This window comes from Etheostoma spectabile, chromosome 9 (assembly GCF_008692095.1).
Source record: "Etheostoma spectabile isolate EspeVRDwgs_2016 chromosome 9, UIUC_Espe_1.0, whole genome shotgun sequence".
In the NCBI taxonomy this organism is placed as follows: Eukaryota; Metazoa; Chordata; class Actinopteri; order Perciformes; family Percidae; genus Etheostoma; species Etheostoma spectabile.
Window position 1 is genome coordinate 6,178,883 of NC_045741.1, and position 15,880 is coordinate 6,194,762.

At 43.8% G+C, this 15,880-nt stretch overlaps 1 protein-coding gene across 3 annotated transcripts in view; it reads right to left on the reverse strand.

Moving 5' to 3' along the window:
• Positions 1–6,643: 6,643 nt before the first annotated feature.
• The window catches only part of pik3r3b (phosphoinositide-3-kinase, regulatory subunit 3b (gamma)), a 249,650-nt gene continuing 240,413 nt past the window's right edge, over positions 6,644–15,880 (reverse strand). For all 3 annotated transcript variants that reach the window (XM_032525682.1, XM_032525683.1, XM_032525685.1), the window contains 8 exons: positions 15,435–15,564; positions 14,131–14,229; positions 13,551–13,731; positions 11,178–11,303; positions 10,743–11,062; positions 9,518–9,592; positions 9,202–9,372; positions 6,644–7,154 (listed from right to left, as the gene is read on the reverse strand). In XM_032525682.1, coding sequence (XP_032381573.1) covers positions 6,956–7,154; positions 9,202–9,372; positions 9,518–9,592; positions 10,743–11,062; positions 11,178–11,303; positions 13,551–13,731; positions 14,131–14,229; positions 15,435–15,564 — 1,301 coding nt within the window. In that variant the 3' untranslated portion in view covers positions 6,644–6,955. The remainder of the gene's footprint in view (positions 7,155–9,201; positions 9,373–9,517; positions 9,593–10,742; positions 11,063–11,177; positions 11,304–13,550; positions 13,732–14,130; positions 14,230–15,434; positions 15,565–15,880) is intronic.

Here is a 15,880-nt window from a genome sequence, read left to right on the forward strand (position 1 = left end):
GTAGTGAGTCTAGAAACTCCGTAAAAAGGTAACAGCAGGCTTATTGGACCTTTTATTGTTACAGAGACTGCACCTTTATTTTCTGAGAAGTGAACCTACGCCCGTTGTCCTGGAGTTATCTGAGTTAAGCCGAGTTTTCAAAAGTGAAAACTCGGCCAAACAGTCTGTAAAAGTAAACTCGACAAAACAGATATTTTGGTTTGTCCCTATAACTCTCGTGAACTGCTTTTCTTTCTGTACCATTACGAGCGAAACCCTGCCCATTCAGAAAAACGCCTTTCCTGGGGGGGGGGGGGGGGGGGGGGCCGATGCACCTGAGGGAAAACATGCACCCCTCTATCACGAACCCCTGGCGGACAGAAAAGGGAGTATTGCATGTTGTCGTGGAGTGAAACACGAAGGGAAATCATCCTGCAGAAACCTCAGATCTGTAAGTGCTGACATATCAAGGGTGTAAAAATAAAAAAAATAAAAAAAATAAAAGACAACCACTCAACATATTCAAAATATCACCTTAAAATAAACACTTTTGACCCTGTTGGCCTTCCGTATCTCTGGTAGCAAGCTGCTGTTTTCTGATTGGACGGTTCCCCCTTTATGATGCATGTCAACCTTTTTTGAATTATTTTGTAATGATCAAAATTAAACATATTGACTCAATTGAAATCATAGCTAGGTGTACAGAAAGAAGCTAATTAAAGTCCCACAAGTTCGACAAAAAATCCTTGAATTTAATTATTCTGAATTATTTATAAGTTGTTTTTTTGAGATTTCTGCAGGACATTTTCAACACGGAAATAGAAAAAGTTTCAAATTGCAAACCAAACTTAACTCCAGCTACGATCATCATGTGCAAATATACGTCGTAGCGTGAGTGAGAAAGCCGTGACGTTTGGTAATTGTCCTTTAAATCCTCAACAGAAGTCGGTTTACACCGACAGCACACAGACTAGAGAGTGCAGGTCAAGTTACATCTGATTGATTTTTACCAGGGCTGTAGTCAAGACCACCTTAGTCGAGACCACGACCAGGACTAGTCGAGTCCAAGACAAGACTGAGTCCAAAGAGGTTTGAGTCAGAGTCCAGACCGAGTCCAGGACAGCATAAAGGTCTTATGCATGTCAGTATCAAGACAATCATTTTGGGTTTCCCTCCCCCTCCAATATTATTATCAACATAATAAAGACACCTGGACTCGGTCCAGACCAGAAGCCATGTTGGGCAAGACCAGTGGCCGAGACCGAGACAAGTCCGAGTCCAGATACTAGCGAGTCCGAGACCATAGAAAAACGGTCTTGAGTCCGGAATCAAGTCCAAGACCGGACTCGAGTCCTACAGCCCTGGTTGTTTTACATCGGGACATCATTGAACAAAGATTTTAAAGATGGATCCTTCCCAGCACGTCACAAAAGTACCGGTTTTAAAGTCTTTTAACACAAATGAACAGAGGAACCAACAATCCTAGCTAGCTGTACGGGACTCTCATTCAAACACGGTTTCATCTTCTGAGCTGTGATCATATCAAGACAATGGAGATTTAAAAAAACCAAACAAACAAAAAAAACATATCAGTGAAACATCCATTTCCAATAATCACCAACAGAAGGATTAACAGGAACTGAAATCTTTGGTTTTAATGTTTTAGGGGAAAATTAAAACGGCGACTACAACTCAAAACAACCCTTTAAACTGTAATATCTTTTAGCTTTATGATAGATATGACATCTCCGTGTAAATGGGACTAATGACGCGTATGCAGACATCACAGGTTAATAGTAACACAAGTCTCCTGTAGATGATAACGTGTGCAATTTCAGACGAGCCCTCTGTGAAGGAGAAGATCTGAACGTATCTCTGAGAAGTTTCAAAAAAGCGCCGCCTACGTAGCTCTGCGTTTGAATACTGTACATCTGTCATAAAACTCTAAAAACCTTGGCCCTGCTCACCATTAAACAAAAGGAAACTCTTGGTTTTTGTTGTATGTTTTTCTTTAATAAATGTATATTTTCATATAAAGACATTCAACAGTGAGCAACGCAATATAGTTCAAGTAATAAAAGTTTTTTTTTTTTTTTGAGTTCCCCATTCAAAAAGCAAGTCAGCTAATGATAAAAACAAAACAAAAAAAAAACAGAAATAAAACCTTCAGACTGTGGTGGTGATGGAGGGAAAGACTAGGACGTCCTTGTGGAGAGGACGCTGTGTCTAAGCTACAGGAAGCCATGAGGGACAAGCCTCTTGAAGTGAGGACACTGCAAAAGTCAAAGTGGAGGGGCTCTAGCTTAACGCACTGATTGGGATGTGATTTTAGGTTTAGATGCAGAAAAAACCCTGAATTTTTTTTTTTTTTGCTGGCTTTGTTGTGTGTTCGTTTCCATGGTGAACTAAAAAAAACTCCTGAGGGTTAATGACCGGACGCGTTGTGAAGGAGACGTTAAAAGGCGGCCAAATCGAACGGGCCCGCATGTCCGATAGTACCTCGAGAGTTCGGAATATCTCGTACGAACGTGAGAACATGACTTGTGAAAAAGGACAAAACCACAGCTTTGGACCCGGACTGATCCTTTTTTGTACATTCAAGATTATATCAACAAACCCCGCCTTGCTGTCCCCTGTTGGTCCAAAAGCAAGAACCAAAGACGTCACACGGGTGGACAGCAACAGATCCAAAACCCCCCCCAAAAATGGCTGTGTCCCAATTCAGAGGCAGATGGCTTTAAAGAATGCCTGGTACGCAAGAAAAGGCCTCGACGTGGAAGTCCTCCGCAGAGAGTATTAACCGCACTGTCATGGCTAATTCCCACAAAATGAATGGCTACTAACTGCAGCGGACTCTGGTACCAGTATGGGTCTGATGCTGGCTCTCAAAGCCAGTAGATTGAATATCTGTGTTAATATTTGTAGCCACAGTTTGTGCAAAAGGTAAGAGTCAAAAACTGCAGTTTGGACTGATGTCGATGGGGGGTCTAAAACAATACAAAAGGAGCAGGATTGACTAAAGTAGAAGAAGCATCTGACAGCAACAAAGCAAAGTCCAAGAAGAAGAAGAAAAAAAAAAGGGAGTCATTCATCTATTAATTCCTGGATTAATAGATAACTTTGGACAGAAGAAAGTCCCATTTCTCGCCTGAAATGGGACACAGCCAACCTCTCGCCACAATCTCTATGCTGCAACTGTTGCGCCCAGCTGCGTTTGCACCGTCTTCTGTCCTCCACACCTGCTCTATCTGAACTGGACTGGTAGACTGGGACCACTGGGACCAGCAGTACCCGTCAAGCTGAATCCAATTTGGCCTGTCCTCACATGCAACACGGTTGATTTCTGCAGTTGTCGCTCTGCCAAAGACACCCCTGCAAGCTGTATTAACACTATGCTTTTACATATTTCACTTTGTTTACTTTTTGGATTTTAGGCACTTGCAAGCCACGTCTGCTCCGACCTTCTACTGGGGATGGACACATCTGGAAGTCACAGTGAGTACTGAAGGTTTCCATCTTCCTTTCTTTGTGCATTTCAAACTGGCACATACACAGACCCAAGTGTATATGGCAGCAATTTGAAAATATATCGCCAAAATCTTTTTATACACTAAGAGAACGTGTCCGTCTGTGTTATTTAAACCCCGTCTTCATCAATATACCAACAGATTTTCTTTCTTTTTGTCAAAGACACATTGATGTTGCCAATTTTGAGTCTCTACATGCACAAAAATGTAGGCTAACAGAAAGACGCACCAGTCTTACTGGCGCTCTTTATTACTCGTGAATATTTGTGTAATATATCAATTTTCCATCTATTTCCTGCAGCAGTTTACCGTGATTCTGAGGGGCGGCAGTGTGTAAACAGGCCAAATTTAAACGGATTCAGTCTCCGAATGGCTTTCAGGGCCCACAAACCTCGCCTGGAGGGTGGGGTGGGGGTTAGATACCGGCGACAGCGTTGGGGGAGGCGAGGAGGACATTGAGACGGGGGTTAAGATAAAACGTGTAGTGGGTACAACCAAAGTTGTATCATTCACTCACAACTCCTCAAACAATGGCCCTCTTCCTACAACCTGATACACTCCTTCAGGTTGTGTGTGTGTGTGTGTGTGTGTGTGTGTGTGTGTGTGTGTGTGGTGTGTGTGTTGGTGTGTGTGTGTGTGTGTGTGTGTGTTTGGGTTGTGTGGTGTGTGTGTGTGTGTTGTGTGTGTGTGAGATGCTGGCTCATCGGTACTGTAAAAACCCCTTGCAGACGACCGTAGAGGGAGGGGGCTCGTTGACTTTGTAACCAGTTTTTTGTGTAGACGCCCCCCCCCCCCCCCACAAATGTTAACGTGCGAGTAACAAACTAAAAAAAAGCTGAGGTGTGTCGCATGTTGAGTAAAGTGGTGGGGGGGGCGGTAGGATGAATAAAGAACAGCTGCCTTTTTGCCATAAACCAGGGCCAAGATACGCCCATCTCCCCCCCCCCCCCGCTCCTTCTTCCATCACTTTTTGGGTTTTGTGCTTCTAAAATAGCTGCAGATAATCAACAGGCAGACAACGGGGATGGACTGTCCTGGGACTACACCCACCCCCCCCCCCCCAACCCAGACACAGTGCTGACGCCCGTTAGATCGCCGCAGGGTGCGTCTCTCCCCAAGAGAAACTGCCAATGGGTGACTTTATCTCTCTGCCAATCGGTGATACAGAATTGCAAGAAAAAAAATGCAACTTGGTTGTGTTTTTCTCGTTAGTTTGTGAAGACATTTTTTTTTTATTGTGTGATGTTTTTTTTTTTTTAAGTCTGAAAGAGCTGAAAACAAAAAGCTTCCACTGGTTATAAAGTCAAGCACCGGCCAGAAGTTCTGAGTTAAAAAATAAGAAAAAATGAATAAGAAAAACAAGAAGGAAACGAAGCATTCATACAAAACTAAAAGTGAATTTCACTCCGGAAGCATCCCTGTGCCCTCTGATTATCTCCCGGACCTTTAGAGCGTCTCTCTGCTGAACTACATTAACACAACGCTGGATTGCACGTTCTTTCAAGTTTTCAGTATTTTTCTTCTAAAGCCTCGTGTCTACCTGCTCTGTGTATTACACATTTAACTTTTTTTAATTTTATTTTATATATATTTTTTTTTAAATCAAAGCTTATTATTTCTGGAGGTTTTGTTACAAAAACACAAACAGTCCCAGTTCTTCGACCCACAGTCATGTCATCGGTCACTTTTTAAGAATTATTATTATTATTATTATTTTTTTTTTTAACCACACATAAAATGGGTTTCAAGTTCCCTAACCTTGTTTCTTGCCCGGTTTGAGTGTAGCAACGTTTGTGACCTCGGCCCTCTGTACTGTACGTTATCCCACGGCCCAATGAGAGCGTTTAAAATCCAACGTGTCCACAACCTGCCTGAGCCTGCCAGCAGACTTAATGCAGGTCCAGCAGAGCGGGAGCCGCCCGGTCTGGGGAAACCTGGGCTTCAAACGTCGAGCCGACGCCACTCGACAGACAGCGGAAAAAACTCCAAACTGGAAAAGTTACAATTATTTTCTCAATGATCAAGATACCAATATCAGAAAACAGTCGAAATGCATAAAAAGCCCAATGGGATATCTGAAAATTGCTTTTTTTTTTTTTTTTTACACTGTTGTCGACTGATGGATTATATTGCTCGACTAATTGTTAGAGTTATAATTCAGTTCTGGTTCTGGCTTTGGACTTCCACAGAGAAAAGGGGGGCGAGCGAGTCCCAGAGGAAGGTCCAGAGGGCCGGGGGTCACACATGGGACTCGTTGAAGTGCTCCTTACTCGGCCATCTGTATTTACAGAAGGTGCCGGCGTGTCGGTTTACGTACCATTTGGTTCCCCCCCCCGAAAAAAAAAAAAAAAAAAAAAAAAGGCTTTTTGTGGACAAGCACTCGGCCCAAAACTCGGTTTTATGCGTGGTTTCAAACACACCATTCGCTTGCTTTTACCTTCACGCTTCTCCATTCACAAAAAGAAAGAAAAAAAACTACTAAAACACACACTAGCTGACTCTTTGCCCCCCCCCCCTCCCCCCCTCCACACCAACTTGGTCTCTGGTTCGGATCCGTGACATTGCCTTGTACACATTGGCAAAAAACAACAAACAAAAAACTGTTCCTGCAAAGCAAAAACGATCCAAAAACCCCTCTGCAGTTAGTATAAAAGCAAGCCTTCTGTCCTTCTTTTAATACTACACAACCCCCCCCTCCCTTAACCCCTTCAGCAGCAGTCTACATGGAGGAACACTCGATGAAACGAGTGTCCGTTGTCTCGTTATGCTACATTATTTTTTGACAGACACGTGACATCATCTCGTCTCGCATTCACCACAAACCGAGCCATGAGAAACAGAAGAGAGTAAAATCTGAAACATGAAAACGAATCCAGAAACCAAAAAGGTCGCAGTATAATCATCTGAGGTGCAAAATGACATGAAAATAACGGCAAAAAATAAAAATAAAATAAAATAAAGATGGAGAGAAGAGATTTGGGAATGTTTAGTTGTCGTCTTTCGCGCGTTGTTGTTGAGTTTCTGGATAAAAAGTCTGAGCTGGAGTCTAGGTAGCAGCGGGGTCAACCTGAAACTCTGAAGTCTCCTACTCAGTTTCCTTCCTTCCTTCCTTCCTTCCTTCAGTCACTTTTTTTTCCTTCTTCTTCTTCTTCACATTCACAAACATTTAAAACTTCCTTGTGCAAATCAAGCAGTCTTTAGAAAGAATGCCCTCCGAAAATGTTCTTGTAAAAATATATATAACTCCAAGGTGGCTGACGTGTGTGTTGCAGCAAGTGTTTTAATTTCTATCTTTAAAATCGGGTCTGGTGTTGGGGTTCCCCCCCCCTCCCTCCTTCCTTCACTCTCCCCCCCTCCTTCCTTCACTCTCCCCGTTCTCCCTTCCCAGAGAGAAGGGGGGGGGGGGGGGGTTGGTTTGTTGTCTATGGGGGTCTGGGTCTGGGTGCGGTTCATCTGCGACCGGAGGGCATCTGTGTGTAGACGGGGTACGCCAGGCGCACGTTGAGCGAGTCGTTGTGCTGCACCAGGGAGGTCTGGTGGTAGTGGAGCACCAGGTCCTTCAGGCTGCTGTACAGGTTGTAGGGCTCGGCGAAGCCGAAGCCGCGCGGCGTGCTGTAGATCACGCAGTGCTTCACCTCGCCTTCGACTCTGGGGGGGGGGACACGGGGGACACAGAACGGGTCTGGGGTTAGACGTTGTTAGACATGGTCAGAAAGCTGATCTTTGGCCTTTGACCCTTGCGTTGTCTTCCCGTCAACCATGAAAAAAACAACAACAACGTTTTTCATCAGTTTTTTTCCGAATTTTTTGTCACTTTTTCAGTGTTGTGGGGGCTTTTTTTTGTTGATATTTTTATTGTTGACATTTTATTTTTTGTGCCGAAAAAAAACCCCCAAACTGAAAACGGGTGAAATTTGACCCGTTTTTTTTAGTTTTTTTTTTTTTTTTTTTTTTTTTTAATCACAAGAAATGGGCCTTTGAAATAAGCGCTGAAAATGTCAACGTTAGAAATATCAAATAACTTTTGGAAAAAACATTTAAAAAACAAACAAACAAAAAAACCACCCACAACATTAAAAAAAGTGACAAAAACGTCAGAAAAAGTGATATTAATGTTTCATGGTTGCCGGGAAGACAACACAAGGGTTAAAATGTTTTCACTCTTATATCTTTTTTTGTAACATTTTCCATGTGATTAATACTGTTTAAATCGGTGCACTTCCAGTTTTTAAGTCTTTAACTCACTGAGCAGTGAAGCAGCTGTTGTTACATCCGATGTCTAACAACTGTAAAATAGTCATTTGGCGTGAGGGGATGAATGCTACATGCTAACCAAAGCTAATGTAGCGCTAACATAGGGTGACCAGACGTCAGAAAGCTGATCTTTGGCCTTTAACCCTTGCGTTGTCTTCCCGTCAACCATGAAGAACAACAACAACAACGTTTTGGTCACTTTTTTCCCCCAACGTTGTTATCAAAGTCAAAGTCTGCTTTATTGTCAATTTCTTCACATGTCAAAACATACAAAGAAATCAAAATTGCGTTTCCCTCTATCCCACGGTGACAACAAGACATTTTAACCAATTTGGTCCACAGACAAACATAACATTCAAGTAAACAGTATAAAAAGTAAAAATGAGAAGATATGTACAATGAGGAAAATAAGAGCAGCAAAATTTGAGTTAAAAATGTGCAATTATGCATACGGTCGACAGTCAATGTAATGTGCAAAAGTCAGGCGGTAGCATAGTGACGCCGGTTATGTAAGAGCAGCAGAGATGTGTTCCCAAGTGTTTTCAGGACAACAAAAAGTGTGCAATGTGTGCAAGTGGAGTAGTGCAAGGCAAGGCAGCCAGTTATTTCCAAATTTTTTGTCACTTTTTCAGTGTTGTGGGGGCTTTTTTTTGACGTTTTATTATTATATATAGTTATTTTGATATTTTCATTGTTGACGTTTTATGTGCCGAATAAAACACAAAATTGAAGACGGGTCAAATTTGACCCAAAGACAACATAAGGGTTAAAATTTGACCCATTTTCAGTTTTTTCAATCACAAGAAATGGAATAAATGGAAATAAGCGCTGAAAATGTCAACGTTAGAAATATCAAATAACACCCACAACATTAAAAAAAAGTGACAAAAACGTCAGAAAAAGTGATGTTAATGTTTCGTGGTTGCCGGGAAGACAACACAAGGGTTGAAATGTTTTCTGTCTATATCATTTTTAGGTCATTTCCTCAAACTGTTCTCACTAAGGAAGTGCCCTTAGGAGGGTTCCTGGAAATGATTATGTAACTTAGTAATAATCACATGGAAAATGCAGACTTCCAGTATTAAGTCTTTAATTCAAATCAAAACGTGGCGATAAAACATCGGTTCGAGCTTGCTTGTTTTTTTGTTTTGTTATAACTGTTTTCACTTTTCTGTTCCCTGGATCCATCTTTTATTGCCTGTAAAGTGACCTTTAGTGCTTAGAAAGGCGCTGTTAAATAAAATCTATTGTTATTATTAATTCACTGAACAGTAAAGCAGCTGTTGTTATTTCTTGATATCTAACAACTGTAAAATAGTCATTTTGATGTGAGGGGATAAATGCTACATGCTAACCAAAGCTAACGTGATGCTAACAGCCCTTCTGCACTCCAGGGTTTTTGGCTGAGAGACCACTAAAGTCTCGTTTGGAGCGTACTCACATCACAGAGCAGGCGTAGCAGCCCTTTTTGCTGCTCTCTCGGATGAGAAAGGCTCCGTCCGGCTTCCCGATGAGCAGCTCCTCCGCCTGCGTCCGGTTCAGGTCCCCGACGAACCAGCTCTTCTCGTCGTAGTGGGGCAGGTTCTCGTCCTCCTCGGTCACGAAGTAGCCTCTGCACCCACACGGTTACACAACAACAGGTACGTGGTGAACACAGGAGGACGGGATACAGCGGTAACAGCTGCTCTGTGCACACAGATGCACAGTAGCAGGGTTGGGGGGGGGGGAAGAAAAACCCCAAAAAAGGAGAGACTTACTCGTCGGTGTTCTCGTTCTTGATTCCCAGCCAGTCGTTAATTCGTTTCTGACGAACTCCTTTGTGATTGAGCCAGCTAAAAAGAGAGAGAGAAAGAAGAAAAAGAAAAAAACGTAAATACTACAGTACTAGAAATCAGTATTTAACCTCCCGTTAAATACTGCGAATCAAATACAGGTCAAATTTGCCCCTTTAAGAAAAAGTCTATATCTAAAATATGAGTTTCTTTTTAACCAAATTACCACAAACAATGGATTGGATTCCTAACAACGCTCTTTGCAAATCCAATTGATCACTTTCATTCCTCTGATCTTAACTATTAGTCACAATAATTCATAAAAATGTCAATTGTTTTTGTCCGTTTTTGACCCGGGAGGACTACACAAGGGTTAAAAGTTGTTTTAGGATGCAGTGAACACAAACAGCAGTGCAGGCATGTCTGACAGCATCAAAGCCAGCTCAGGTGAGATCTATCTATCTATCTATCCATCCATCCATCCATCCATCTCTCTCTCTCGCCCTCTGTTTAATAAACTGAGCAACACGGCGCTCCGTGCCCGCTAGGCCTGCACGATTAATCGCGATCTCGATTCACAATTTAATTTTGAAATAACTTTTTATGACTTTGATTCTCATTTCAAATCGGTGAAGTTTATAAACAGAGACATGTATCGTCCATGTCTTGTTTGCACTGTCCGTATTCGTCTAGCCCAGCTGATGTCTTGAATAAATGTCTTTGTCCTTATGTAACCGTGTTGTTGTCTTAATTTGTCTGTATTCGTCTAGTCCACATCGATGTCCTGCACAAATGTCTCTCCCGACGTGCTGTAACCAGGTTTTATGTTTCTGCAGAACAGGAACCTGCTGAAAACCAGTTTTTAAACTGAGTCAGGCCCGTTTACATTGTAATGTAATTTTTAACTTTCCTGTATAATAAATATGAATATGAATGAATGAACTGTATAAATTAGGGTTTAAAGTGCTTCCGAGCGCTGCGATGCTCTCCCTTCTCTTCATTGAAGCATCTACAGCATGTTAACAGGCTGGTGGTGATGTGCAATGTGCTACAGGTGCCAAAACAACAACAACCTATGTTTGGTATTGTCAATTTGTTTTGTTTGTCATGGTTCATGTTGCAAAAGGATAGAGATCGTAGTTCTAACCCCTGAATGGTGCAGGCCTAGCGCCCTTTGTACTAATAAACCACAGATGTCTTCTGTCCTTACACTAGATATTGGTCCCTGATCTTGCGGAGCTGTATGAGGTCGGGCTTCAGGCTGTTCATCTTTTTGTCCGTCTCCCGGTTGTCCATGGCTTGCGTCTTCAAGTCCTGCTCCAGCCGCACCTTGCTGTCGTGGATCTCCCCGAGCCGGGACTTGAGCTTCTCGTAGTTCATCATGATCCTCTCGATCTCCTTGTCGTTGCCCTCGCGGCGGAAGCGCTCGATGTAGTCCTTGCTGTAGCGCTCCTGCGTGTGGCACTGCTCCTCGAAGATCTTGATGGTCTCGTTGAAAGCTTCGATGGCCGTCCGCTTCATCTGGATCTCCTGAGGGAGGAGACAAGCAGGAAGTGAGTGGACAGAACAGAAAACAGTGTTCCCCCCCCCCCCCACCCCCTTTCTGTTAAAACCATAAACCTTCAGTCACTGTGTGTGTGTGTACCTGCGAGGTCTTGGTGTATTCTTCATACAGTCGGTCGTACTCTTTGCTCTTCTCCTGGTACTGATTGTGGTATTCCTGCAGCTTCTTCCCCACGGCGTCGATGTTATCCTCCTTTACCAGCTGGTCCTGAAGGGTTGGAGGACAAGAAATGAAAATGCATCAGACAGCGAAAAGGGAAAAAGGCTGCGTGCATAAGACGTGAAGGAATGAAGAGCTTTTTGTAATTAGGGACAGAGGGAAGGGTGCATGTGCGTGTTTGCTCCCTTCACCCCCGACTCTGCTCAGCGAGAGTGACTCCTGAACGGGCTCGTTAATTAACCACCCACCGAGGCCCGGGTGCACGGCAAGGTGTGCACGCTTGGAGATATTGCACCGCTCTGAGTAATGACCCGCCTGGCAAAGCGAGTGCAGCGGGGGGGGGGGGGAATAAATGCAACAGCGGCCCTTTGACACCGCGGATGTGTGCAATTATTTAGGGAGCGTGGCACTCGGGGGCCGGCAAACGGGGCAATATTTCAGCGAGTGGAAATCTTGCTGCCGCTGCAGTTTGGAGTGGAAACACCCGGCACAAGCCACCGGGGTTGGAGGGGGGGGTGTCTACAGGGGACAATGGTTGGAAATGTGTTTCAAATGTAGTAGAAGTTGATAGAAAGATCAGTGAGACGGAGTTTTGTTCCCAAGATTAAGAAGAGCAAACTATTAACCCGTTTGTGCCGGATGCTTTGCGACGACACATCTACCGCCGGTTACTGCGTTGCGCAACTCTGACCCTCCTGCCGGCTGCTGCGTGGCGCAGCATGTTGTATTGGTCGGTCTTTCCATGACGTGTGCGGCAGAGAACGCACTGTCATTGGTTCAAAATACACATGAGGCGGGTCTTGTTGGCTATTTCAAGCCATGTGACCACCAAAATGTACCGTAGTTTGCTGAAAATCACGTCAATCAGCCACACATACATGTGCGTTTGTTCATGAAGTTTTGAGAGACAAGCGAGAAAACGGCTCCGACAGAGGAAGTGGTCGATTAGGATGAAGACATCCTCCCTCCAAAACTCCTCACTATCTTCCACCTCAACGTCCCCGCCCTCGCTGTCTAAATCCTCCTCTGATTGCCTCGGAGCCGTTTTCTCGCTCGTCTCTCAAACATTCATAAACAAACGCACATGTTTGTCTGGTTGATTGACGTGATTTTCAGCAAACTACGGTACATTTTGGTGGTCACATGGCCAACAAGACCCGCCTCATGTGTATTTGAACCAATGACGTTCTCTGCTGCACGCGTCATGAAAAGACCGACGAATACAAAAGGCTGCGCCACACAGCAGCCGGCAGGAGGTTCAGAGTTGCGCAACGCAGTAACCGGCGGTAGATGTGTCGTCGCGAAGCATCCGGCGCAAACGGGTTAAAAGAAGAAAGCGTATTTTTGCAAAGTCTTGTACTATTGGTTATGATCAGATTTGTATAAGCAGAGACCTGAACATATGTCAACACTAGAGGACACAGCCTTATATAAATATGAGTCCAATGTGAGCTACTAGACAGGTTTCAAACAAATGCAATTTAATCAAAATACTTCCAAACCACAAAAAAAAACATGAACACACCTGAACTGTCTTCAAAGTCACCCATTGCATTATAAGTAAGTAAGTAGTGTTGGAATTTAAAATGTTATATGTGCTTAAGACCAGGGGCGCAGGAGCCAAGGAGCCAGACAGAGGAAGGGGAGAGCTGTGACAGCTTGATCCAGGTAACTTTGTCTCAGGATATCTTGTGTAATAAAGAGGATTCACACATCTACATCTGAGGTTCTGACTATTAATTGACTGAACCCTGAGACCGGAGCAGGATTTAGCTCCAACAGTAAGTAAGCAAAATGTATTTAAATACAGCACCTTTCACAGACAAGAGGGGTCACAAAGTGCTTTACAGTAAAAACAACTAAAAACAGCAACACATAAAGTACTGAGCCATGTTGCTAGTTAAAAGCTTGTCTAAGAAGATGTGTCCTGTAAAACTGCCTGTGCACATAACTACAGTTGATGGTCAAAAAGTATGTAAACGCCTACTACACCTTACACCTATATGATGGCTGAACATGTCATTTTGTCATTTAAAACCCACGAGCGTCAATCTGCTCCTCTAGCAGCCTCCACTCTTCTGGGCTCAGGCTTTCCATGAGACGGTGGACCTGCCGCAGGGATCTGCTCCCATTCGAGCTCACGGACATGATTTTTCTACAGTAAATACATTGGACTTTCCTTTAAATACAGTCATAACAGACATGTGTATCTTGTAGGCTGGCTGGCTGGATGGCTAGATAGATGGATGGATGGATGGATAGATGTGTGCAGGTGTGATTGGTGTGCGTGCTGACCTGCTGGAAGCGGGAGATGGGGTACATGAGTTTGACGTCCAGCTTGGTGTTGTACTGAGCCAGAGACTCGTGTCTGTAGTGGCTGATGAGCTCCACCACCGAGCCGAACGTTAGGGGGTCAGAGAAGCCGTACTTTCCGTCCCGATGGTAGATCTTTATCAGCTTGTTGTTGCCCCCCTTCCTGAAGGAGAAAGAGCAGACCGGGTTAGTACACATCACCATATCCAAACCTCCAAACCCCTTTTTTTTTTTTTTTTTTTAAGTGCTGAAAATGCATCCCTGAACAGATATTTATCCTTAATATTCACACTCCAATTGCTTCTAGTTCCAGCTTGGTTCCTCCTCAAGCATTTTACTTCCAGGGAAGTGGGCGATTTGCTCCAATTTACCAGGATGCCGCGTAGGCAAAATGCTTCTCAACACATGATTTCCCTCAATCTGTAGTTAACTAGAGGGATGGCTACATAAAAAGTGGAGCAGAAGAAGTAATCACCCACTCCTTCCAGCCTTCATTACCCCCCCTGTGGTTTTAAAACACACTCCATTCATGACTCAGATATCAACCAAACTGAGACTTTACCTCAGTGTGAGCGTGTAGTCGCCCTGCATCTTGGTGGAAGCGTCCCGAACCAGGAAGGTCCCATCCGGCATGTCTCTGAGCTTATCATTCACCTCCTCCCTGGAGACGAGACAAAAAAAAGAAGAAGAGTTTGAGTTGGTTGTGCACAGATGATTTTTATTTGAAAAGTCTGCCTTCAGTTATCAGTGGCAGGCGGTCAGGACTTTCCCCCCCGCAGCCACACGCCTCAAAGTAAACGGTCCATCAATTAAATGATGTAGGGAGTGACTAGCTGGACCAACTGTGTGTGTGTGTGTGTGTGTGTGTTGTGTGTGTCTTAAAGGTGGCAGACTGGCTGTCTGCATTGTAGGTAGGTGTGGTTATCATTTGAGTATGAGTGGATTGTGTCTTTGAGAGCTAACCTGCATTTAAGAAGGTAAGGGAGTCACCACAACTTAAACAGTTTTTACACAGATTAACTCAAAAAAAACAAAAAAACTACATATTTCATAGAAAGGTTTAAAAGTAGTTACTGAATACATAATTAGTGCATACGATAAATCACGGATGGATACACATTCAGAAATGACCCTTGTGACCCTAAAAGAAGAAAAGCATTGAATGTAAACTCATCAACTCACAACGTTGTTAACTATTTATTTATTTTTTTCAGTTTCTGACCGGGTTACTGCTATAAAATCAAAACACAAACACAACGTAAAGGTACTTTTGTCCTTTGAAGTGTCCTTACTACAGATAGAAACCATGCCAACAGGTATTTGCAACCCATGTTTTGTCAATCGCAACTTTAAAACAAAGATTAATATCCAGCCAATCACCGACAAGATGGTTGGGGGAGGGGGTGGGGGTTAGTACAACACTTGTAGGTGATTGGCTGGAACATGGTTTGTTGCATTTTGGTGCACAGCCTGTGCCTAAAGCGTTTGTTTTGACGTTTACGACCCCCCCCCCCCCGTGTTGTCTCCCGAGCCCGGGCGTTTTCACGGTGCGTTCAGGGGCCAGGCAGCTAGCGGATCAAGGAGAAAGGACAGCAATATAAGACCAAAAATGAAAATGCGCTGAAACCATGCAGGGACTCATAGTGCACCTTTAAGGGACCAGATTTCCATTCAATAGGTACTCATCCACATCATACACCAACTTCACATGCTTTTTCCACACAATAAGCATCTAATGTAGAGCTCCAATGACACTAGACATTTAAAGGAAAATTCCCACAGCGTCAACACAGTTTGAGAGCAAAAGGTCACTCTCGTCTTGAGACACAGCGTGTGTGTGTGTGTGTGTGTTGAGTGTGTTCTTACCTGGATATGTCCCCCCAGTACCACTCGGCCTCTTGCAGGGAGCCTCCTGCTCCTCCGTCCTTGGTGCCATTTGTGCTGCCCCCCCCCACCCCGACCGACGAGGGTGGCTTCGCTGGCTTCGGAGGAAGAGCTGGGGGAGAGAACGAGGCGACACGTTATTATTGTAACATGACCTGTTTGTGTGTGTGTGTGTGTGTGTGTGTGTGGTGTAGACCTTTCTTTTTGATGCTTTTTGATGTTGCCTTTCTTTAAATGATGTTCATTTCTTTAATGTTGAATTTCTTGTACTGTAACACTGTAACTTTTATTCTTGTGTTTTATCTGGTTTTATTGTTTTAACTGTTTTCGTGTAAAGCACTTTGAATTGCTCTGTTGCTGAAATGTGCTTTACAGATAAAGCTGCCTTGCGTGGTGTGTGTGTGTGTGTGTGTGTGTGTGTGTGTGTG